This window comes from Delphinus delphis, chromosome 6, assembly GCF_949987515.2.
Source record: "Delphinus delphis chromosome 6, mDelDel1.2, whole genome shotgun sequence".
Taxonomy (NCBI): Eukaryota; Metazoa; Chordata; class Mammalia; order Artiodactyla; family Delphinidae; genus Delphinus; species Delphinus delphis.
Genome location: NC_082688.1, coordinates 54,888,220 through 54,911,288, shown reverse-complemented (window position 1 = coordinate 54,911,288; position 23,069 = coordinate 54,888,220). Strand labels below are relative to the sequence as shown.

Sequence of the window (23,069 nt, the reverse complement as noted above, 5' to 3'; positions counted from 1 at the left end):
ATAGCTACATGTCATATAGCTACATATAGCTACATGTCATATAGCTACATATAGCTACATGTCATATAGGCCAGATGTCTTTTCACAGGGATGAGAGTTGGGCCCTAGAAAACACACGAAGATAACATTGTATATTAGTGTCTTCAAGGAATAACATTGTAACCAAGACTCAAGTTTTACAATTTGCATGGCTCCCTTTTTTCTTTGTTTATGGGAAACAATAACAAACATTTATAAGACACTTTATAGTTTTATAAAGTACCTCCACATGTTTAGCTCATTTGATAAAAACAATGGATTAGATTTAAGGTCTAGAGATAAGTATAAATGCATTTAAGATGACTGGCAGAGACCAAAAAAAGAAAAAAAAAAGAAAAACATGGTGAGTATAATCTTTTCACAGTAACACTAGAGGATTTTGTTTATTCTTGGAATCTTGGAATGTTTTACGTTTGTGAGGATTTTCAGCCTCCTTTCTCAGTATTGCCCTCATGAACAGATGTTCCAGGGCATGGGGAGAGGCTGTAAAAGGGGAGAAAGAGAAAGAATCTAAGCAAAAAGTCACAGCTGCAAACCTCACTGCAAAATTCACTGTGATCTACCAACACTTTCCCCTAGAACACAGAGCCCTGAACAGGATTCAAAAAGCCTTTAAAAACTCAGCGATGAGCACTGCAGGATCTTGATCTTGGATTCAATAAATCCAGTCTTCTATGGTTACTTACTTGCAATTTAAAAAGCAGCCAAGGGGGCTTCCCTGGTGGCACAGTGGTTGAGAATCCACCTGCCAATGCAAGGGACATGGGTTCAAGCCCTGGTCCAGGAAGATCCCGCATGCCGCAGAGCAATTAAGCCCGTGCACCACAACTACCGAGCCTGCGCACCTAGAGCCCGTGCTCCGCAACAAGAGAAGCCACCGCAAAGAGAAGCTCATGCACCACAACAAAGAGTAGCCCCGCTTGCCGCAACTAGAAAAATCCCACGCACAGCAACGAAGACCCAACGCAGCCAAACCTTACCCAATCATTTCCACTTAAACAACAGTAGATGTAAACTTCTAATTTTTTTTTCAAAATAAACAAGCTAGTTAGAGATTACTGGCAAATACTTATATTCAACGCAAATGGCAAACCAGTTACAGAGAAGACCTGGGCATGTTTCTCGGGGACTGTGTGTTCTGCACTGGCAACAAACAAGAGCTCAACCTCTGTTACTCTGTGGAACTCAGAATTTCTCCCATGTGATGAAACCTCAGGAAATTCTCTAGGTGTGAGAAAGCAATCAATGAAGCGGAAGCAGAAATGGAGCAAACCTGTTATGTCTCCTGGTTGACAATTAACTTTTGCTAATAAAAAAAGTAAAAACTCATCTTCAGAATCTTTAACAACCAAGTCTAGTGTTTGTCCAAGCTGTTTAAGCTCAAGGTCTACTGGAACAAGCAGCACAGACAGGCTAATTAATCTTTTATCATAGAAATAATCTCCAGACAGGGACAGAAATGGGCAGAATTTGGACAGGGATGTGAAACGATGTGTGGAGGGGGAAAACCTAGAAAAAAATTCACTGAAAGACATAGGAGTTGCCAAATACCACATTCAAAAAGACTCTACCATCCAAGGGTGATTCAGCTCCACGCCATGGCCCAACTTTGGGAAGCCAGATGGATCTTCCAATCTCTCTAATTCTGTCCAGTTTCAGTATTGTATGGAACTATTAGTTAGTCCAATTAGTCCAAAGAACTCTCTGGAGATCAGGCTCATTCCTGTGCTGGTTTCCTGAGAAGGTCAGATCTTCCTCAGGGTAGAAAGATGCTCTCCATTCTGAAAGCTCCAGGGTCATGCTGAGCTCACACTAAAATGGTTTCAGAACTGTTAGTGATTAGGCTTGCCCTTCTTCTGGGGCCCCCAAACTAGGAGTAAAGTATATTTCAGATGACTCCAGCTTGGATAAGAGTTCCTCAGGGTCTTCACTCAAAAACCCATGCAACTTACTGGGTAACTAGGGGGTCGATGGGATAGGCTCATCAAGGATTGACCTCTTCTTCAATGAAGAAGGTTCTATAATCAGTCAAAAATATTTGGGAGCATCTCTTATGAAGCAGGTACCAGGTTAGATGCTATGAGTGTGACAGACCCATATAAGACAGCATTTTTTTTTTAACCCTCAGGACACTGAGATAAGAAAGAGAAGCTGTAAAAACATAACAATACATATATTAAATAGTTTCATACAATAGTGAAATCAGACACAAGATGAAGACCCCTGTACTCATATCATTATCTCTACCTGGGTTTGTCATCTTTCCAATCTTCAAGCCCAGAAATCCTACCACACCTGCTCAAGGCCATTCCTGGCCTCCTCCAATTCCCAGTTCCACCTGTTTCTCAATTCCCCCTCTTCTTTGAAGGTCCAAGGCGTGTTGTAGCTTTCCTGCAGCATTTACAACACTTACACTCATATTTAGTGATTTCTGTGCACATATTGCCTGACAGACTAAGACAAAACACAGACTTCAACTCTGCATCTCTTGCCCGTTAACATCAACACTTGTTCAATTTAAATTAATTGCAAAATGAATAGATTTTCCCAGCAATGGACAATATTTTTCGTCTTACATGCCAGTTCCCTTTGATTAACAGTAGTTGCCTAGAGAAGAGTTTTGAGGATTCTGAGGTCATAGCAAAGCTCCAAGGTAAAGAGTGCCTATAATCAATTAGTGATGTCTGCCACAGGGCAGGATTAGGAGTAGTGGTTCAAATGCAGTACAATTTGGGAAAATAAATTAAGGGTTATATGAGCACAGAGAAGGGAAATCATCTCTGACTGGCAGTCAGAGAAGTCTATATGATAAAAGTGAAAATTAGATCCACCATCAAGGATGGGTAGGATAACAGTAGGTGAAACACATGAGCAAAAGCAGTAGGGCAGGAGAGTATGACACATCGTGGGAAAGCAACTCTTAGACAAGCTCAACTAGAATAAGTTCAAATAGAAGGTTTATATGGGAGATGAATAGGAGAAGGACTAAATACTGCAGAATGTCTCAGGTTGAAGGACATGATAAAGAAAAGCCAAGAGACAGACAAGGGATGGAGTAAGAAGGAGGCTACTAGGCTTTATTTAGCTACTGTACAAGAGTGAAGTCTGCAAGAATGCTCTGAACTATCAATTAGGTGTATCAAGGTTCATTAGGAAGTAGCCTTGCTTAATAGTTAAGAACTGCAGTTTTGGAGTCACTCCTGGGTGCAAATCCCAGCTCTGACTGTGACCTCACGTGACTTAAGCCTTGTAAGTTTCAGTCTCCTTTTCTGTAAAAAAAGTACACTTCTTACCTCATTGTGCTAAGGCTCAAATGGGAAATAATGTGCATAAAAGTCATAATAAGCCCTCAATAAATATTACCTATTAGGCTTGGTTACCCACAGAAAAAGAAATTTTCAAAGGAAAAAATGTGTCTCCCTCATTGTCTCATAATTTGGGAAATCTTATATGAAACTTGTAAAGTGGTTACGTGGCTCAGAAAACAATTAAGTATATGAAATAGCCACAGAAATAGAACAGAATCAGTTTATTTTCCAGTAATGCTCGGAGATTAGGCTTTTTGTGGTTTGGCATTTCTGGTGATGGTGCATTTTTTTGTTGACTTAATTCTTTACTGAATTATAAGTAACCAGATAACTCTCAAGTGGTAGAAAAATAATTTAATTTTATAATCTCATTTAAGCATTGTCCTCTAAGGATTTCCTCCTTAGCCAAGTAAGTAAGTACAGTTTTAACCCCCTGAGAGCACAGTTGTCTCAATGCAGCTGTAAAAATTAACACACGGTGCAGACCCCCGCTGAGGTCACTTCTGAATAGAAGTTCCAGTCCCAAAGGCCACCACTTTGCTTCAATATGCAGACCTAGCAGAGTCACATGATGCTGGTATCAGGACCCTTCCTGGACACAGGAAAATCTGCTGTGACAACTGTCCTGCTTGTGGACCCTGTTATGGACTCTTACCAACAAGGGCTCTGGGAACAAAGACCTTAGCCTGAGTGTGGAGGGACTGGTGGGAGGGTCTTGTTTCCTCAGTGCTGGTTCTGGGTCTCGTGGTAGAGAACAAGGCACAGAGTCCCCACTCTCCTGGCAGAGCGGGGACCACTGCCCAGAGCTCACACAACTGGGGCTGGGCCTGGGAGAGGAACCACCCAGGATACACAGCATGAAGTGTCTGTGAGCTGGGACAAGGTCTGCCCATCCCAGAAAGTGCAGGAGTATTTGCTGGAAAGGAAATATTCTACCTCTGGTAATGGAACAGGCAGTGGGCAGATATTTTTCAAAGGTAGGGTAGTAACATTTCTGGCAATGAGTGAGTCACTGAAACACTTCCTTTCCATTAACAGAGGTGTTACTGTGGAGCGTTCTAATTACAACAGAGCACTCTTTGTCGCAGTTTGGGGCTGTTTTCCTCAGCAACTATAATGAATCAGCTCCTTCTAAATCTATCTGCTGTGCTAAACTACAGCTCCGAAGTGAATTATTGGCTTAATAGTAACTGTCTTCAATGTTGTCTTCTATTAGATGTATGTTTAACATTCAAAATAGGAAAGGCCATTGAAAAGACTTGCTACTTTAACAGACATTGCTGCGGGGGAGTTTAAGTGGGCCACTCAGTTCCGTCTAAGATGAGCTCATTTTCTTCGAGAGTGCTGGAGTCCCCACGGTACTCGTGACCCCAGATCTCCAGCGACATCAACATGGGGGAGATCTGCAGTTCCTCAGGTGAACAGAGCTGCCTGGCACCAGGCCAGCGTGTCACTGACTCTCTATATAGGACAGCTATTTTCAGTCTCAGCTCTGCTAAAGGTAATCACAATTTCTCCCAAGTAATTAACATGGAAAGCTTTCTCTCTTAATAAGCAAGTGTTCATATGAGCACGCATATGCTCTCCAACAGCTAATTCCTAATCCCATTTATTTACACCGTGTCTGAGCAACCCAAGGTTTTTACTCATCTGAGCTACTATATGAGCTCCACCAAATCCAAATTTGGCATGTGATAATTTTCTACATCTTATGTCGTCGTTTGAAGTTTCCTTTATTTCTTATGCCCACTGCTCAAATTTTTGACAGATGGGTTAAGTTTGATCAGCCAAAAATCAGAATCTTTTCAGTGATTCCCCAACTCTGGTGGGTTCTGATTTGGTTTAAAAACTGAAAGCACCAGGCATAGGCATTCAAAGCCCAAAATTGTTTCCCTAATCCTTCAATATGTGGAACTAGGGACAAGTCAGCTAAAGGATGGCTTCTCAAAGGTACTTAATTAAGCAGATACATGCAAGATATATATACATGTATAGAAACAACGTAAGTTTATTAGAGCTCACATTACTGTTGTGATGAATAATTTAAGGCTGACATAGAACATTACCCTGGTAACAGTCCCACACACAATTTACATTTTTACACCCCAAGTCACAGATGTAGAACAAATGACTCAACATCAAGGTCATTTTACCCTCCAGTAATGACTTTTAACCCTTCCTTAGTTCTCTAAGGAAGACTTCCTCTAACTCCCAGCAATGAACTGAGGAATGACTCTACAAGCATAGAGCTAAGGGATTTTAAAGCTAGAAGGAACTTCAGGGACTTTCTGACCCAGGGTCAACAAGTATGCAGCGCACAGGCCACTATTTCCTGACCTTAAGCCCTTGGCAGACATCAGTAATCAATTTCAGAACTTTTCTTTCTCAACAAACATATCACGCCAGACAGTCCACTACCTATAAATTGGAGTTGGCACATGAATGAAATCTCTTTGATCTTCCAGCTAATCTGAACCTCTCTTCCTTCTGACAAGAAACAAAGATTCACTTTTTTATATAGTGTTTTAGAGTCAGTCTCATTACTTTAAGGTCTCCTTTCATTTTCTAGTGCCTGCTGAGGGTAATCAGAATGCTTTTGCCCTCTAGGGGTCTATAATCTAGTTTTGAAGAAGCAAAGTTTAACATGCTTGATAAGTATATGTAAACTAAGTGTTAATCTGTCTTACTGATGCAGATCAGAGGAGGCTGAAGTAGGCAGAGAAGAATGTACGGTGGAATTCAAGCTTAGCTTTGGGCTCATTTACTCATTCAATAAACAAGGATAACGTCTAACTATCTCTCTGAGTCATAAATGACAACAACAATTTAACAAATGTATTGAGCCCACCAGGTATTGTGACAGGTGCTGTGGGTATAGAGAGGGGCAACACAGAATTCCTTCTCTCAAGGGCTCATGGGTCAGTGGGGAAGGCAGGAAATTAGAATACACTCTAACTATACAGTAACAAAAAGCAAGTAGACATTGGTTCTGTACAGTGGGAGAGCGTGATGGTTCTTTTCCAAGCTGCTGCCCCCTCCGGGACTTCCTCTCCTGCCAGACATCACCACCTCCTTCTCCCGAGGACTAAACCTAGCCAAGCCGCATCAGATTAACCTGCTGAACACCTCACAGAGCTGTCCTTTCCTTTCCACTCTCAATGCTGCTGCTCTGCTAAGGCCCCCATCTCTCTCTCTCTCTGCCTGGACCTTAACAGTAATCGCCTAGGGTGATCTGCCCACTTGCAAGATCACCCTTCTCGGATCCATTTTCCACATCCATCTGCCTCAAGGATCTTTTCTAAGCACAGTCCTGCCTATGTCATTGTCCAGTTTTGTCCTCAGGAGCATGTCTGGACTTATCAGCATGGCATTCCAGTCTCTCTAGGATCTGGCCGCCAACCTCCGTGGCAGCCTTGCTTTTTCTCCCCCCATGTCCCTCAATCACACCCTTTGTGCCAGTCACACCAAGCCACTTAGTTACAAGGTAGAAAGGGCAGGCTTTGAAGGTGGAAAGAATAGCAGGGCAGCCTCATGGACAGAGGTGTAAGGGTGGCTCTGAGCCTAGAGTGGAGACCAGTCTGGCTGATCAGTCTGGCAAATCCCACAGGAGCAGTGTTCCTCCAGGGCACACTGCAATTCCGAGAGTCCTGTGGAGGCATGTTGCAGCCCCTTCTCAGTCTCAGGGGAGAAAGGCGCCAACTACAGCCCAAAGTGCACACTACAGAATCCTCATACCCTATCCTGATGTGGCATACAGCCAGACCACCTTGGTCTCCAGGAGGGTCTGCAAGGACCGAATATGACAGGGAGATGGGGAACAAGACAGAGGACAGCAGTCCAAAGGGGGAGGAAGGAAAAGTATAGGAAGACTGGGCATTGCCAGTTGTTATCTGAGTGATCCTGAGCGAGTTCTGCACTGTTCCAAGTCTGTTTCCTCGTCCATATAACGGTGAACAATAAGGCCTACTTTATAGCTGCAATATTTTTTTCATTGCTTTTTCTTAAGTATTTCCTAAGATTTCACTAGCCATGATGGAAATGAGATTAGAAAAGTGTAAAATACATAGCAGAACAAAATCCTAACTTTCTTATACAGAACAATTATAAAATAAATCATTTTTTTTAATTAAAAAAATACATAGCAGGTTAATTGTACTAGCTTCCTAAACTGGTCTCTCTGCTTCCACACTTGTCTCCGCTGTCTGTGGTCAAAAGAGCAGCCAGCCAGGGAAAGCTGATTAAAAGATAATCAGACCATGTCACTGCTCTGCTCAACACCTTTTAATCGTTTCCCAACTCCCAGTAAAAGTCAAAGTCCTTATAAGAACTCACACCATCCTACTGCCTCTTCCCCCCACCTCCTCACTCCACCCCCATGCTCTTCCTTAAACACATCAGGATCTCCCCAGATATCTGTGCTCCTTCACCTCTTTCCAGTCTCACTTCAATTCTCGCCTTCCCAGCAGGGCCTTCCCATTCTCCCTATTTCAACCTGCAATCCCCCAGCGCCCTCTCTGCTTTGTTACTCTGGAGCACTCTCACCATCTAACATACTCTACATTGTAGTTTACCTATTTTTCCGGTTTACTGTCTGCTTGTCTCCACTTGAACATAAGTCCCATGAGGACAGGGGTTTTTATTTTGTTCACTGTTATGTGCCCTGGTTCTAGAACAGTCCCTGGCACACAGTAGGTGCCCAATATATATTTGTTGAATGAGCGAATGATTTAAGCATCGGTTACTCTACAGGTATATTCCAAGGCTGAGCTGATTAGACGCCCAGCAGCACCAGGCCTGAGACCTGCCAGAGCACGAGTTTCATGATAACAAAATACATTCTGAACGCTGAGCTGCAGTCCTCTCCCCGCCCGATCCCCGATCTTCAGGAGCTTCACAGACACGTAGAAACTGAGCAAGAGAGCTTACACCATGACTCAAATTAGCACTGCCAGATACAAGAGCTCCGGCGTAGGAGACGTAAGGCTGGGTAGGGCAAGGGTTATTACTAAGAACATGAAGGAATTGTTCTCGATTTTGGACAATGGAATCTGAATCTGTAAATGACCCCTTTCTTTAGTGCTCCAAAGAAAATTATTCCGGATGAATAAGCTTGCCAGCTCTGTCCTGTAAATAACAACAGCTATTTCCTTTCCTGAAAATCCACAACCTGGAAATCAGATTTTTCAAACGACTGAAATAAAGCACTGAGATAAAGCACAACCTGGACAGAAAGATCAGGCTTTATGTTGTGAACGGGGTGAGGGTTCCATGAGTGCTTTACCAACATTATACACGCTATGATCAGTACTGGCTGACTTGAATCACAACGCTTGGACACAGAATTATCACACACAGATTCTGCTTGCACAGAATTCCCACTGAAAGCACTAAAATTCTTCCCTCATAATTTCTGCCCTGTTAAGTGAAATGAGAATCAGGCTATGGGGCACAAAACAAAATGATTAATCCTTTCCATATCCTTTTAAAACAGTAAATAATTCTCTGGAGGCTGGTGTTCACCTAGACAGAACACGTCATCAAAACACTTGAATCACCTTGGACTCAGAATTCTAGGCTGGACACCAAGCAGAACAGAGAAAGACCACGAGAGACCTTATTTTATAAGAAAATATTAATTTCCTCACAATGAAATTATTCAAATCATCTTAAAATGACATTTATTGAGTACTTGTTATATGCCAGTCACACAACTAGATATTTTCACATTATCTTAAACAACTCTAATAGCAAATGAGGTAATGACCTATATCCCTATTTTCCAGATGAGGAAATTGAGGATTCCAGAGAATCAGAGATTTTGTCTAAATGGTAGAACATGACAGTATCAGAATTCAAATCTAGAACTCTTGACTCCAGGCTCTGTGCTCATACTACTACACTACGGAAGCAGGGAAAAAGCTTGAAAGAATTGTAATAGATGCAATGAAAATTGTTCCTAATCAGATTTTAGTAAAGGCCTCTCACCTGAAAATCCAAGATATTATTTCCAGGACCTTGTAGGGTTTCACAGAAATTAACAAAGATGGTCATTTAACTATTCAATCCCTTTATCTCATGAATAAGAATATGAGGAAGTATTTAGCTTTTAGCATCTCCTTGTCCATGAAAGAAATTAACTTTTAGACCTAATAAAGATGACTTTTAATTTCATTTCCCCTCAAATGCTGTCTTCAAAAATCAGAGGCTTTAAGATGGCTGGGAAAAACCTTTGCCCCTCACTTCAAAAATCAAAATATTTTAAAGTGTCAGTGCTGCTGAATTATAGCAGGGACAAAACATTTCAATTTTAATCAGAAGATGATATTCTGTCAGGGTAATAAATAAGTTTAACTGTTTTTTCTTCTTTAAGATCCACATACTGAGAGGTTCAGAAAGGAGGCTACATGAGAGTGCTTGTGATTTCTGTATCAATCAAGACTGTTATAAAAATAAACTTACTATCATGGCCTAAAGGGCTTATGGATGGACTTAGCATCCCTGTTATAAGTTAGCTGCAATTTCACTTCTGGGTTTAAACCAGAATGAGTTAGCACAGACTACACAGACAGAGGTATGATTTTTGCACTCAAGCCCAGTGTTCCAAAGAATGAGGAAAAGAGGAGGACTCTGGGAAGTGCCTTGTGATGGACACATTGAGGGTGGTGTAGGCTTGACTTCTCAGACCAGGAGCTGAAATGCTCAGGGACTGCCCGATGTTGCTCCTTTTGTAAATGTGCTGAAAGACTTCAGTTGAGCGCTTACAATTTTTATATGGTGTTTTTCCTTTCTGGAGCAAAGTATCTGAATCAAGCTCCTGGGGCTTACCCACATTAAAACTGGAGGAAATTGCCCATCTGACACCAAAGGCCACGTCTGCAAAACAGACATGTTATCTCCCGTGACTCTGAAGACGTATTTATGCAACAAGTTCCAAAGGCCAGGGGACAATTTTCAAAATCTTTGCCAAACCAGCCTCCAGTGAATCGGTAAACTCAACACTAGTGTGCCACACTTGGTTAATAGGTGAGTATCTCTGGAAAACCCCACAGCTGAAAAGGCAGGATCATTTCACGCCCATGGGGGATTGGGAGGGAAATGCCAGGCTACCCAAAACCATCCTTAAAATGGGATTTAACAATTAATTCTGGAATCTTGTCACTAGGAAAACAAACAAGGCCATCTCAGCTATTTGGCTGTGGGGAAAAGAAATCACTCTCTCTGAGGCATCTGTTATTTAAAACGTGATGGGGTGGGATAACTATTCTCTTAAAAACACCCTAACCAGGGACTTCCCTGGTGGCACAGTGGTTAAGACTCCGCCTGCCAATGCAGGTGACACGGGTTCGAGCCCTGGTCCGGGAAGAACCCACATGCCACGGAGCAACTAAGCCTGTGCGCCACAACTACTGAGCCCGCGCACCACAACTACTGAAGCTCACATGCCTAGAGCTCGTGCTCTGCAACAAGAGAAGCCACCGCAATGAGAAGCCCACGCACCACAATGAAGAGTAGCCCCCGCACACCGTAACTAGAGAAAGCCCGCGTGCAGCAATGAAGACCCAACGCAACCAACCAGCCAACCAACCAACCAAAACAAAACAAAACAAATGCCCTAAACCATGTGGTTCTTCTTGGGGAAAAGAGTTAAGCAGTCAAGACTTGCTCCTCTACTTCTCTCTTTTCCTCCCACACGTGGCCTCTACTAAGGTAATTCCAGAATGTTATTTATTTACTAGAAACCTGACTTGACTTTGCATAAGGATCTGGAGGAACAAATCCGACCCTGAGGAATCCATTAACCTCCACAGACTTTTTTTGGGGGGGTGGGGGGTTGGGCACCAAGAGGGGGAGCAGGCAACACCAAATATTCTGAGATTCAGAAGCAGCAGCTGGAGAGAAAAGTGCATGAGGCTGGGAGAGGTACAGGCTAACCCTCTCCCCAGCTCCAGTTTCCAAATGGAAGGTGGGGTTTTCAAAGGAGCCTCACCTGCTGGGTGTCCCCACCTGTGCCAACTCTTAGAGGAAAGGAGGCAGTCAGGCGCCAACGCCAAAGAGGAGCATCCCAGGGCCCAAGGTGTAAAACAGACAACCTGGCAGAAATTCAGAGTCTAAATAGGAACAACTCATACCTCTGAGCAATGGATCTGACATTCACCTAGTCCAGTGATTTCTCAGGAATGAATCACTTAAATACACCTTGTTTAAAAACAAGCGCATATGACTTAAAAATTACTTTCAATAGAAAACCAATGTGGAGAGCAAGGAAGCTCAGGGAGGCTACCTCGGTAGATTTGCACGGGGGAAAGGGAGAAATCTGATAGCTCTCTTCCCCTTGACATCCTGCGGGCCACAACTACATACTCCTGAATTCAAGCACGAATCTGGCACGTTTTCCGTGCCTCAGTGCGGGCATTGGCTAGCCGCGTGGGAAGGCACTTTCCAGGCACTGCCCAGGGTGACCGACCGAAGGTAACATCCACCTCCTCCCTCCCCGCGGGAACCGGACCATCCCTGAGGTTCAGGTGCCTCTTCCAGTCCAATCGGGAAGCATCATCCACACTCAATCCCTGTCCGGACAACGCATGGTTCAGGAAAAAAAGGGGGGAGCAGATAGGATTTAAAAAATTAAACCACATTTGCTTCCACACGGGAAGAACCGAGAGCTCTTGCTTCCCTTTCGCCCTTGCAAGCCCCTTTGACCATTTTGGGTAAAGCAGGAACCCGCAGCTCGCGGAACACCCAAACGGGAGTCCCGGAGGAGCTTTGTTCTTTGCACGCAGAAATCAACACCCTCGAGGGTAAGCCCCCGCGTGGTGTCCGAGGCCGAGGGGGAGCCGAGGGACCCGAGCATCGGGTGCGCCAGCGCCATGCCCACCCTCGCGCCCACCCTCGCATCCGCCCGCCCCGCACGCGGCCTGGGCGCTGAGAGGGCGTGAGGGTGCGCGCGTCGTCCACCCGCCACGCAGCTCACCTAGAACCACCGCAGCCACGGTGGAGAGTAGCAGCCAATTATTCCTCAGGAAGCGCTTCCAGTCGCATCCCTTCTTCGCCGGCTTCCCCATAGCTGGCGCCCGGGCTCCGAACCACAGGAGAGGCGGCCGCTCTTGTGCGTGGGGCTCGGCCGTGCGCGCGGAGGCCGGTGGAGCCCGGGAACCGCCGGCGGCTCCGCGGCTAAGTGCAGGAGGGATGCGGGCGCGCTGGGGAGAGGGTGTGCGTTGGCCGCTGCCGCAGCCGCTGTCGCCGCCTCCGCCGCCACCTGAGCTCGCGCGCCGCGCCTGCAGCCCCTGCTAGCTCGGTGGCCGTGCGTGGCGGGCGCGCCCGGCTCCTCCTGCCGCCGCCGCGCTCTGCGGCGCCGCGGCCAACCAGCGAGGAAAGAGGGAGGAGCGGCCGGCCCAGGGAGGAGGGCGGGTGGGTGCGTGCGTGGTGCGCCCGGGGGTCCCGGTGGAGCAGGCGTGGGAGGGCTCCCACGCTGTGGCTGCAGCGGGGACGGCTACTCAGGGACCGCTGTGCTCCTCCCCAGCCTTAGGCTGGAGCCTCTCGCTTTTTTTTTTTTTTTTTAATTTGTCAGGCTAGGTTTTCGGATTTATGGTTTCCTCCTCTCCCTAATCCAGAGGGGCGGAGTCGCTGGCCCCTTTGGTTTGGACTTCATTCGGCACACCAGCACGCCTCCTCTTTCTCCATACCAGCCACTGCTAGTGCAGCATCGCAGTGGGGAGAGTCGTGGGGAACTGAGTTCTGTCTTGGGTCCCATTTGCTTCTCCACTGCAGCCTCGGATTGGCCAGCAGCCTGGAAAGCCTCCTAGAAACCTCTAGGAGGAGGGGGAAAAAAAGAGTGCTGGGGGGGCGGTGAGCAGGACAGGACTTTGTGAACTTTCACACGAGGCCTCAAACTCCCCTGCCCCCACAGGTATTGTTAACTCTCCTCCTTAAGCCGAGGGAGGTGACGCTCCCACAGGATGGTCTGTGGACCCAGGGCTTGGAATGGGCCCTCTTAGAACTTCACTGCCGCTCCTTGCGACCGGCTCCGTGGCCGCGCAAGGCCCCAAAGCTGTGAGACTTGGCAGAATGATTGGGACTGAGAAACCGACCGAGCAGTTCTGAGGAGAAGGTGGGCGGGCCCATCCCTAAGGCCAGATGCTTTGGAAAGGCAGACACAGGAGAGGTGGAGAAACTAGGTAAGTGCAGCTAAGTGAATTTTCTAATTCTCTTCCATTCTTCTACCCAGTTTTTTCACCCTCGCTTATACAAAACTTTTTCCTTCCCTTTTACCACGCCACCACCTCTGCAGCTCCAGTCTGCCTTCTCATTAGCTTTCCTAACGTTAAGTCAGCCCTGCACCTTTTTGCTATTGTAGAGTCTCCTCTGATTGGGGAGGGTGGGGGAATCTCCCAGCTAGATTTTCTGGTGACTAACCCCTCACAATTAGAGCTCCATTCCTTTGGCTTAAATTGACAGAAGTGTCCTTGAAGAGAAAATAAGTTTTGTGAACCATGTACACTTTAGTATGAATGAGTTTATCAGCTCCTTTCCAAAAAATAAATTTTGAGAGAAGGAAAGCTAGAGGGACACCAATGTCACTGTGTGCCTGGGAAAGATCTGAAGAAATGTCAGAAGAAGGGAAACTATTGAGAAAGAGGGGACAAAGACATCCATCCCACAGTAAAAAAGCTGGAAATACTCAGATGTTCAAGGTGAAGAGTGGTAAATATATTATGGAACTGCCACGTAACTGTACATTATGCAGCGTCTATAAAAGAAGTTTATGAAATTTCTAATAGCATAGGATAGCACATGTCATAATATGAGGGAAGACCGGAAGATGAAAATTGTATATATCACGTGATCACAACTATGTAAAACAAACCTAGAGCAAAACCATGTACTTAGAAAAAAGTCTAGAAGGAAACACAAAATTTTAACAGTGGTCATTTTGGGGTGATATTATTACTTGAATCTTTTTGCTTTCTATTTTTCTGTATTTTCTAAAGTGTTTACCATAAGCATACCTGTGCCCATTACAGTGTGGATAGGGCTGTATTTAAGAAATAAAGAGGTCCTAAAGAGAAAAGCGTGGAAGAATCTAAGCAGACTTTGTACATCACAATTTTTTGAGGTGTATGTAGTGAGATAATTACACCTGGGTTTTGGGAGTAGGATATTTAGGTTTAAATCCCAGCACTACCACTTACCAGCTGGGTTACCTTGGGCAAGTTGCTTAAATTTTTTTGTGTCTCAGTTTCTACATCTGTAAATGGGGGCATCAGTAGTATTTATCTCATGAGGGTATTGTAAGAACTGAATACTAGAATGTATGTAAAAGACTTAGAACAGTGTCTGGCATACAAGCGTCATCATGAGTTTTACTTGGGGGTCAACCTGGACAGGCATCTTTTTACTTCCTCTCGTTGCCTGCCTGTCATGAACACACCCTGAGCCACTTCACACCCACAAGAACCCTGGTATACATATATTTTATTATTAATATTTATTGGAGTATAGTTGCTTTACAATGTTGTGTTCGTTTCCGCTGTACAGCAAAGTGAATCAGCTATACGTATATATATATGCCCTCTTTTTTGTATTTCCTTCCCATTTAGGTCACCACAGAGCACTGAGTAGAGTTCCCTCTGCTATACAGTAGGTTCTCCTTAGTAATCTATTTTATACATAGTAGTGTATATATGTAAATGCCAACCTCCCAATTCATCCCACCCCCCTTTTCCCCCCCGGTATCCATATGTTTGTTCCCTATGTCTGTGTCTATTTCTGCTTTACAAATAAGTTCATCAGTTCATTTTTCTAGATTCCACATATAAGCAATATTATACGATACTTGTTTTTCTGACTTAACTCTGTATGACAGTCTCTAGGTCCATCCACGTCTCTGCAAATTGCCCAATTACTAGAACCCTTGTATATTGGTCAATAGTAATTGCCTTTAGAATTACAATCAGTGGACCCTGAATCTATTGTACTTTCACACCTAAAGCCCATATAGTAGATATTCATTTTATGCTTATTTAAATTATGCAATTTTAGGATAGTGCAATATAAAAAGAAAAATAGAATCTAAACATATACACTCATTTTGAAATAATTAAAATCTCCTAAATTAAAAATAAAAGTCAAGAATCGAAGAAGTTCAAAGCATGTGGGCCAAGTGAATTATAAACTATGTTTATGCTATTGCTACATGGCAGGTCCACTTTAGCTGGTAATAAAAGGTAATTAATAAGCAAACACTTATAATACACTTAACATTTGCCAGACACCCTTCTAACCACTTTATACGTGGTAACCACTTTGGTCCTCACAACAACTTAGTGAAGTAGGGACTATTGTTACCTCATGGGGCTGCTGGAAGAATCAAGTGAGATATTGTGTATTATTATTATCTTCATTTTACAGCTGAGGAATCTAAGGCAAAAAGAGGTTAAGTAACTTGCTTAAGTTCCCTCCATTAGTAAGAGAAGGATCAAGGATTGAACTAGGTGGTCTTGCTCAAGCTAAATGCACAAACTGCATTAAACCAAAGGTCCTCAACCCTCGGGCCACGGACTGGTACCAGTTTATGATACCGGTTCATGGCCTGTTAGGAACTGGGCCGCACAGCAGGAGGTGAGCAGCAGGCAAGTGAGGGAAGCTTCATTTGCATTTACAGCCTCTCCCCATCGCTAGCATTACCGTCTGAGCTCCGCCTCCTGTCAGATCAGCGGTGGCAAACCCTACTGTGAACTGTACATTCGAGGGATCTAGGGATCTAGGTTGCCCGCTCCTTATGAGAATCTAATGCCAGATCACCTGAGGGGGGGCTGAGGCGGTGCTGGGGAGCGGCTGCAAATGCAAATTATCATTAGCAGAGAGGTTTGACTGCACAGCGACCATAATAAATCAATTGCTTGCAGACTCATATCAAAACCCTATCAGTGAGGGGCAAGTGACAAGCTGCATCTGGTGGCAGGCTTTATAGTGGCAAGTTAATTGATGTACTTCAGTGTACAGCTGCATCTGGTGGCAGGCTTTAAGTCAGAATCCGACACTTATTTTAGTCTACACTTGGCCCACCCATTATTTTATGTACCACTTCTGTCCGTGCCTCTTTCCCACACTGCACACTTGTCTCAGTCACAGTTTTGGTAAGCCCACAAGCTAACCCTAGCCAAAATGAGTAAAAAACAAACATCACTGGAGAGCCTCTTTGAAGAGGGGTAAAGACCCAATGATGAGACAGCAGAAGACTCTAAGACTGCCAACAAAAAGAAAGCTGCATTTTAAAGAAAACACCAAGAGTCCTACTTAAATTACAGGTTCATTGCAACAGGTGATTCACATTCTCCAAGCCCGCTTTGTATAATATGTGGTGACCGGCTCTCCAACGAAGCCAAGAAATCTTCAAAACTGCTTCGTCACATGGAGACCAAGCACCCTGCATTAAAAGACAAGCCTTTGGAGTTTTTCAAAAGAAAGAAACGTGAACACGAAGAACAGAAGCAATTATTGAAGGCCACCACTTCATCAAATGTGTCTGCACCGACAGCATGGTCCTTAGTGGCTAACTGCATTGCTAAAGCTACGAAGCCCTTTACTATTGGTGAAGAGTTGATCCTGCCTGCTGCTAAGGATATTTGTCATGAACTTTTAGGAGAGGCTGCAGTTCAAAAGGTGACACGTGTTCCTCTTTCGGCTAGCACCATAACTAGATGAACTGATGAAATAGCAGAGGATACTGTGGCACAATTGTTAGGATTAATGAGTCACCGTGGTACACAGTCCAGGTTCACGAGTCTACCGATGTTGACAACAAGACAACAATGCTTGTTTTTGTGCGATATATTTTTCAGGAGGATGTGCAGGAGGACATCTTATGTGCACTTTTGTTGCCAACCAACACCACAGCTGCAGAACTATTCAGTTCTTTGAATGATTACATATCAGGAAAACTGAATTGGTCATTTTGTGTTGGTATATGCACAGACGGAGTGGCTGCTGTGACTGGATGGCTTTTTGATTTCACTACTTGGGTCAAAGAGGTCACTTCTGAATGTGAGTCTACGCACTGTGTCATCCATAGAGAAATGCTGGCTAGCCAAAAAATGTCACCTGAACTTAACAGTGTTTTGCAGGATGTGATTAAAATTATCAACGACATTAAAGTACATGCCCTTAACTCACGTCTGTTCGCGCAGCTCTGTGAGGAGATGGACACAGAGCACACGTCTTCTCTTATACACAGAAGTGAGATGGCTTTCTAAAGGTAGATCACTGGCCAGAGTTTTTGAGTTACGAGAGCTGCTCCAGAAATTTCTTTTAGATAAACAGTCACCCCTGGCAGCACATTCACATTTCAGTGACACAGAATGTGTCGCAAAACTTGCTTACTTGTGTGACATATTCAACCTGCTCAATGAACTCAATCTGTCACTTCAGGGGAGAATGACAGCTGTGTTCAAGACGGCAGATAAAGTGGCTACATTCAAAGCCAAACTGGAATTACGGGGCCGACGAGTGAACATTAGGATTTTTGACATGTTTCAAACATTAGCAGAGATTTTGAAAGAGACTGAGCCAGGGCCTTCTTTCTCCCAGCTGGTGCATGATCACCTATCTCAGCTTTCAGAAGAGTTTGAGCATTACTTCCCAACCACGAAGGACCCCCTAACTGGGAAGGAATGGATCCGCGACCGGTTTGTGAATAAGCCAGGTGAATCGACTTTGTGCTAGAAGAGGATCAACTGCTTGAGATCTCAGATGATGGTGGCCTTAAAAGTATGTTTGAGACAACTTCAAATCTCCATACATTCTGGATTAAAGTCAAGGCGGAGTATCCTGAGATTGCCACAAAAGTCCTGAAACGCCTGCTTCCATTTCCAACATCCTGTCTTTGTGAAGCAGGGTTTTCTGCAGTGACAGCAACCAAAACGAGATTACGGAGTAGACTGGACTTAAGCAACACAGTTCATGTGTCACTGTCTCCCATCACCTCCAGATGGGACCGTCTAGTTGCAGGAAAACAAGCTCAGGGCTCCCACTGATTCTGCATTATGGTGAGTTGTATAATTATTTCATTACATATTACAATGTAATAATAATAGAAATAAAGTGCACAATAAATGTAATGAGCTTGAATCATCCCGAAACCATCCCCCCCCCACTCCACCCCCACCCCAGTCTGTGAAAAAATTGTCTTCCACGAAACTGGTCCCTGGTGCCAAAAAGGTTGGGGACTGCTGCATTAAACCACCATCTCTTATATGAGGATCAAATACAGAATTGTTATGGGAAAACTACTCTTGAGTTACATGAATTTTACTTTATGCAAGATCTTCAAGAATCCCTCCGTTCACATCCAAGAGACACTATGGTGTCCTACAGTGCTGTACTGAAGTGGAAACCGCATACATTTTATGGGGCAGTGGTTGAACTCTAGAATCCTCTCCCCATTGCTGCTACTGGAACTTAATAATTCTATGTTATTTCTCTGCCTAAGACAAGAAATGGTGTAGGAAGCATCACTTTGGGAAGGGGGGAAATTGGAGACCCCTAGTGCTCAAGTTCCATTCTTTCTTACTTTCTTAGCCTGAGATAGTCATGGACACAAATGATCACAAATTCGACGAGAGTGAAGAGGCATCTCCCTTGTAAACTCTACCTGAGGGGATCTTGACCACTCAGCTCCTGGAACAAAAACTTCACTCCCCTGGGATAAGATCTTAAAGCCAAGTAGAAAGAAGTGTTAGAATTTTACCCCCTCCAGTAGATGTTAACACCTCCCTTTTTCCAGGTCCCTCACCTTCCTTATCCTGCTGAAATACACCTTTGGCCAGTTCTTACTAGATTACATTTTGCCAGTGCGCTTGCTTGCTCTTATCCTCCCTCCCTCCCTTCCTTCCTCCTTCCCTCCCTCCCTCCCTTCCTTCCTTTCTTTCTGCCATTTAAGTAACTATGCCATTTCCTTTATTGTTATTGTTCCCCAACCCCCCCCTTTTAAATTGTTAACTCATGGACTCTCTTGTTAGTAATTAAAGAAAGGAGACTTCGACTTTGCCACACAAGGTTAAATGAGCAGGTGACAACCTGGCCTTATATATTAATTGGGATAGAAATGGAAAGGGGCATTCAGAAACAAAAAGTAAGGCATCAGCTTCTGAGCATCTCTCAAAATAATATGCTGGTTGCATTCTACCACCATAAAACATATGCAGTTGGATGCTTTGTCCTCAGGCTGTGGTAATGGGGAGAAGGAGGTCATGGGTACCAGAGTCTCCTTCAGCATCTACAGCTGTGCAGCCATTCATGACTGATAGATGGTAAGAAGGATGCTGTCAGCATATTCAGATGCCCTTTTTAGCAATCTCTTTTTTATCTTCCAATCTTGATTTGGATTTCTCTTGGAATTAAAAATTACGGAGTAAAAGAACTGTAATTCATTAAATCTTCAAAATAGTTCTCCAAGCAATATTTTATAAAGATGATTTGGCCTGAAGAGACTTACATGTTAGTTAGATATCCTTGAACGCTTGGATTCAACAGAACTTTGCCCCATAGGCTTTATTGCTTACTCTGACAAACTGAAGAGCAATTCCGTTTCATTTTAAAACATGAAAAAAATAAGTTATCTGCTTCGTAGAAGCTGTGTGTCCTTGAACAAGTCATTTAATCTCTCTGAACCTCAATTTTCTCATCTGAAGATATCATTTAAAGTAATACAAATGGTCAATATGTATTTGAAACATATGAAAAATTTTTCAATCTCACTAGTACGCAAAGAAATGAACATTTAAACCAATATTTGTTTACCAGCTGAACAAAGATATTTTAACATAAAATATTTTATTTTATTTTATTTTTTCACATCTTTATTGGAGTATAAATGCTTTACAATGTTGTGTTAGTTTCTGCTGTACAACAGAGTGAATCAGCTACATGTATACATATATCCCCATATCCCCTCCCTCTTGAGCCTCCCTCCCACCCTCCCTATCCCACCCCTCTAGGTCATCACAAAGCACCAAGCTGATCTCCCTGTGCTATGCAGCTGCTTCCCACTAGCCATCCATTTTACATTTGGTAGTGTATATACGTCAGTGCTACTCTCTCACTTCATCTCAGCTTCCCCTTCCTCCCCATGCCCTCAAGTCTGTTCTCTACGTCTGTGTCTTTATTCCTGCCCTGCCGCTAAGTTCATCAGTACCACTTTTTAAAATTCCATATATATGCATTAGCATATGGTATTTGTTTTTCACTTTCTGCCTTACTTCACTCTGTATGACAGATTCTAGATCCATCCACCTCACTACAAATAACTCAATTTCGTTCCTTTTTACGGCTGAGTAATATTCCATTGTATATAATAGCATAAAATATTTTAAAATTCACAATTATAAAATTTACAGTTTTAACATTTTAATTATAAACTTAGAGAAGGTAAGGAAAAATGGGCAGTGTCACACACTGCTGGTAGACCTGGAAAATGCTATGATTTTTCTAAGGATAATTAGGCATTTTGTAATCTTTCCATCAAAAGTGTTTGTATTCTTTAATTCAACCAGACTACTTCTAGAAATTTATACCAAAAAAATACTACAGGGCTGTTCATCCCAACTCAGTTGGAAACAACTTAACTGTCTAGTATAGTAGATTGGCTAAAGATTGATTAAGTGTGTAAAAATACACTGGACAATGGAACACCACTCAGGGATTAAAAAGCATATTTTAGCAGAATATTAAATTACATGGGAAAATGGTAAACACACACATACAACTATGTTTTGAGATAGCAAAATTAATAAACAGTGGGTGGGTTGCTTTTTACAATGAAGATGTAGTCATTTATTATTTTTAAACCTAAAAAGATAAAACTTAAACTATGCATATTATAATTCCAAGTAAGTCTCTGTGTGTGTGTGCGCATGTGTATAAGAGTTGTGATATGAAAGTTATTAATGTGCTTTTTTCGTTTTCCTTTCTGAGCATATGTTCTTTGCCCTGCTAGGCGAAGGTGTTCATATGCTTAGGAGATTAGGATTTGTTATAGAAGGAATTTAAAGGAAATTAAAATGTACTAACATTACACTTCTGCATTATATATTATAATAATAATAAATAATAATAATATTAATAATAATAATTGTGAGAAAGAATGTTCCATATTCCTTCATCTCCCCACTAGAATATCAAAAGATCCAGTTCACAGAATTTTCCTGTAGTGTAGGAACGATACCCTTCTATCTATAGCAGCTGTCACTCTACTGGAGCAGGAGGTTAAGACATAGGGGAATTAGAAGAAAATCTTACCACTTTCTAGTCAAGGGAATGGTGGGAGGAAGAAACGGAGAGAAGGAGAGATGTTGGTCCTGTTTTCTCTCTCCAGGCAGACTTCATCCAGGAAGGGGGTGTATGTTAGAGAAAAGGGGGTAGCAGCTGTCCCCTACTCCCTATTATGAGGCTGCTTCCCAGGCTGTCCTTTACCAACCTGGGGTGCAACTACATCAATGCAAATGTGGCAGGACAGTGTGATCAGGCAGCAAGAGACTCTGAGATTTCACTTCTCAACCACTCTCTGTTCCTGGTGGCAGGGATGCTGAGCTGAGAGTCACAGAATGGTCATGGCAGGATGAGGGGACTCTTCTTAGAGTCTGGGGGGAAACCATGTGAACTGGCCTCATGCAGAGAGACTCACTTATTTGTTACTTAGCGATAGCTGAGGTGAGACGGAGGCTGTGGGTAGATGCCCATTGGCTCTGGCTCTAACAAAGGAAAGGAAAGGACAGAAATACATCTTCACAGCAGCAGATTTCAACCAAGAAGGCCCACAGGGCAAGTTCCAACCAGAAACACAGAGGACAGTGCTCTGGAAACCAAGATCCAAATGAGTCCACACATTACACTGGGTTGTTAATTTTGCATAGTCTCTTTTATTCTACAACAGATGCTCCTCATCTCATTTGCTCAGGGGTCATTTGTCCTACAAAATTTCCCATATTCTGGATTTGGTTGGTTGTTTCTTTCTTTTTTTCCTTTCTTTTTTAAAATATGGAACGCTTCACGAATTTGTGTGTTATCCTTGCAAAGCGGCCATGCTAATCTTCTCCGTATCATTCCAATTTTAGTATATGTGTGTCTTCATGTTGGCAATTAATTTGTTTCTCTACCTCCACTCTTTCCTCTAAGCTGGTGATTAGATCTGGAGGTTTGATGTTTAGCAATGCTAAGATTGAACAGTGGCTTCTGATGTTGCCAGCCTGATTCATCCGTGATAAATTCACCCATCAAACCTTTTGAATATTGTTTTGGCATCTGTTGGTGATGGTTGCTTAATACCATTTTGTTTAATTCATTCTAATTCTATTATTCCTTCTGAACACATTTGCTGAGTTTCTTCCGTAAAAAGAATTTCTACCTCATCAACTGTTTGGTTACCCTGAAATAGAGTTTGTATGGAAAAGGCAGGATTCATGCTTAATTTCCTCCCTTTATTGGTTTTCTCAGTAATGAATTGGTACACTAGAAACATCCAATGGTGATTGATGAGGTTTTGTGTTTTTATTTTTTGTTAGTATTATTATGAACACATGAATTTATGCGTTGTGGATGGTTTTATGTGTTTCAGTCAGTTATAATCATGATTCTTTTCCTTGCTCAAATTGTCCCATCTTTGGTCAATGGGAGCCCCTTCATTTTGACTCCTGTGTCCTTTTGACAGAACTATTTGTCTTCAGTAGT

General features: G+C 43.2%; 1 protein-coding gene and 1 pseudogene across 1 annotated transcript in view; both read right to left on the bottom strand.

Annotated features, from left to right (window-relative positions):
* SLC1A1 (solute carrier family 1 member 1) overlaps positions 1-12,858 on the bottom strand; it is a 63,967-nt gene extending 51,109 nt beyond the window's left edge. Inside the window, exon 1 of the mRNA XM_060014686.1 lies at positions 12,319-12,858. Coding sequence (XP_059870669.1) covers positions 12,319-12,409 — 91 coding nt within the window. The 5' untranslated portion in view covers positions 12,410-12,858. The remainder of the gene's footprint in view (positions 1-12,318) is intronic.
* Positions 12,859-22,373: 9,515 nt separating this feature from the next.
* LOC132427821 (U6 spliceosomal RNA) lies at positions 22,374-22,473 on the bottom strand (annotated as a pseudogene).
* Positions 22,474-23,069: the final 596 nt, after the last annotated feature.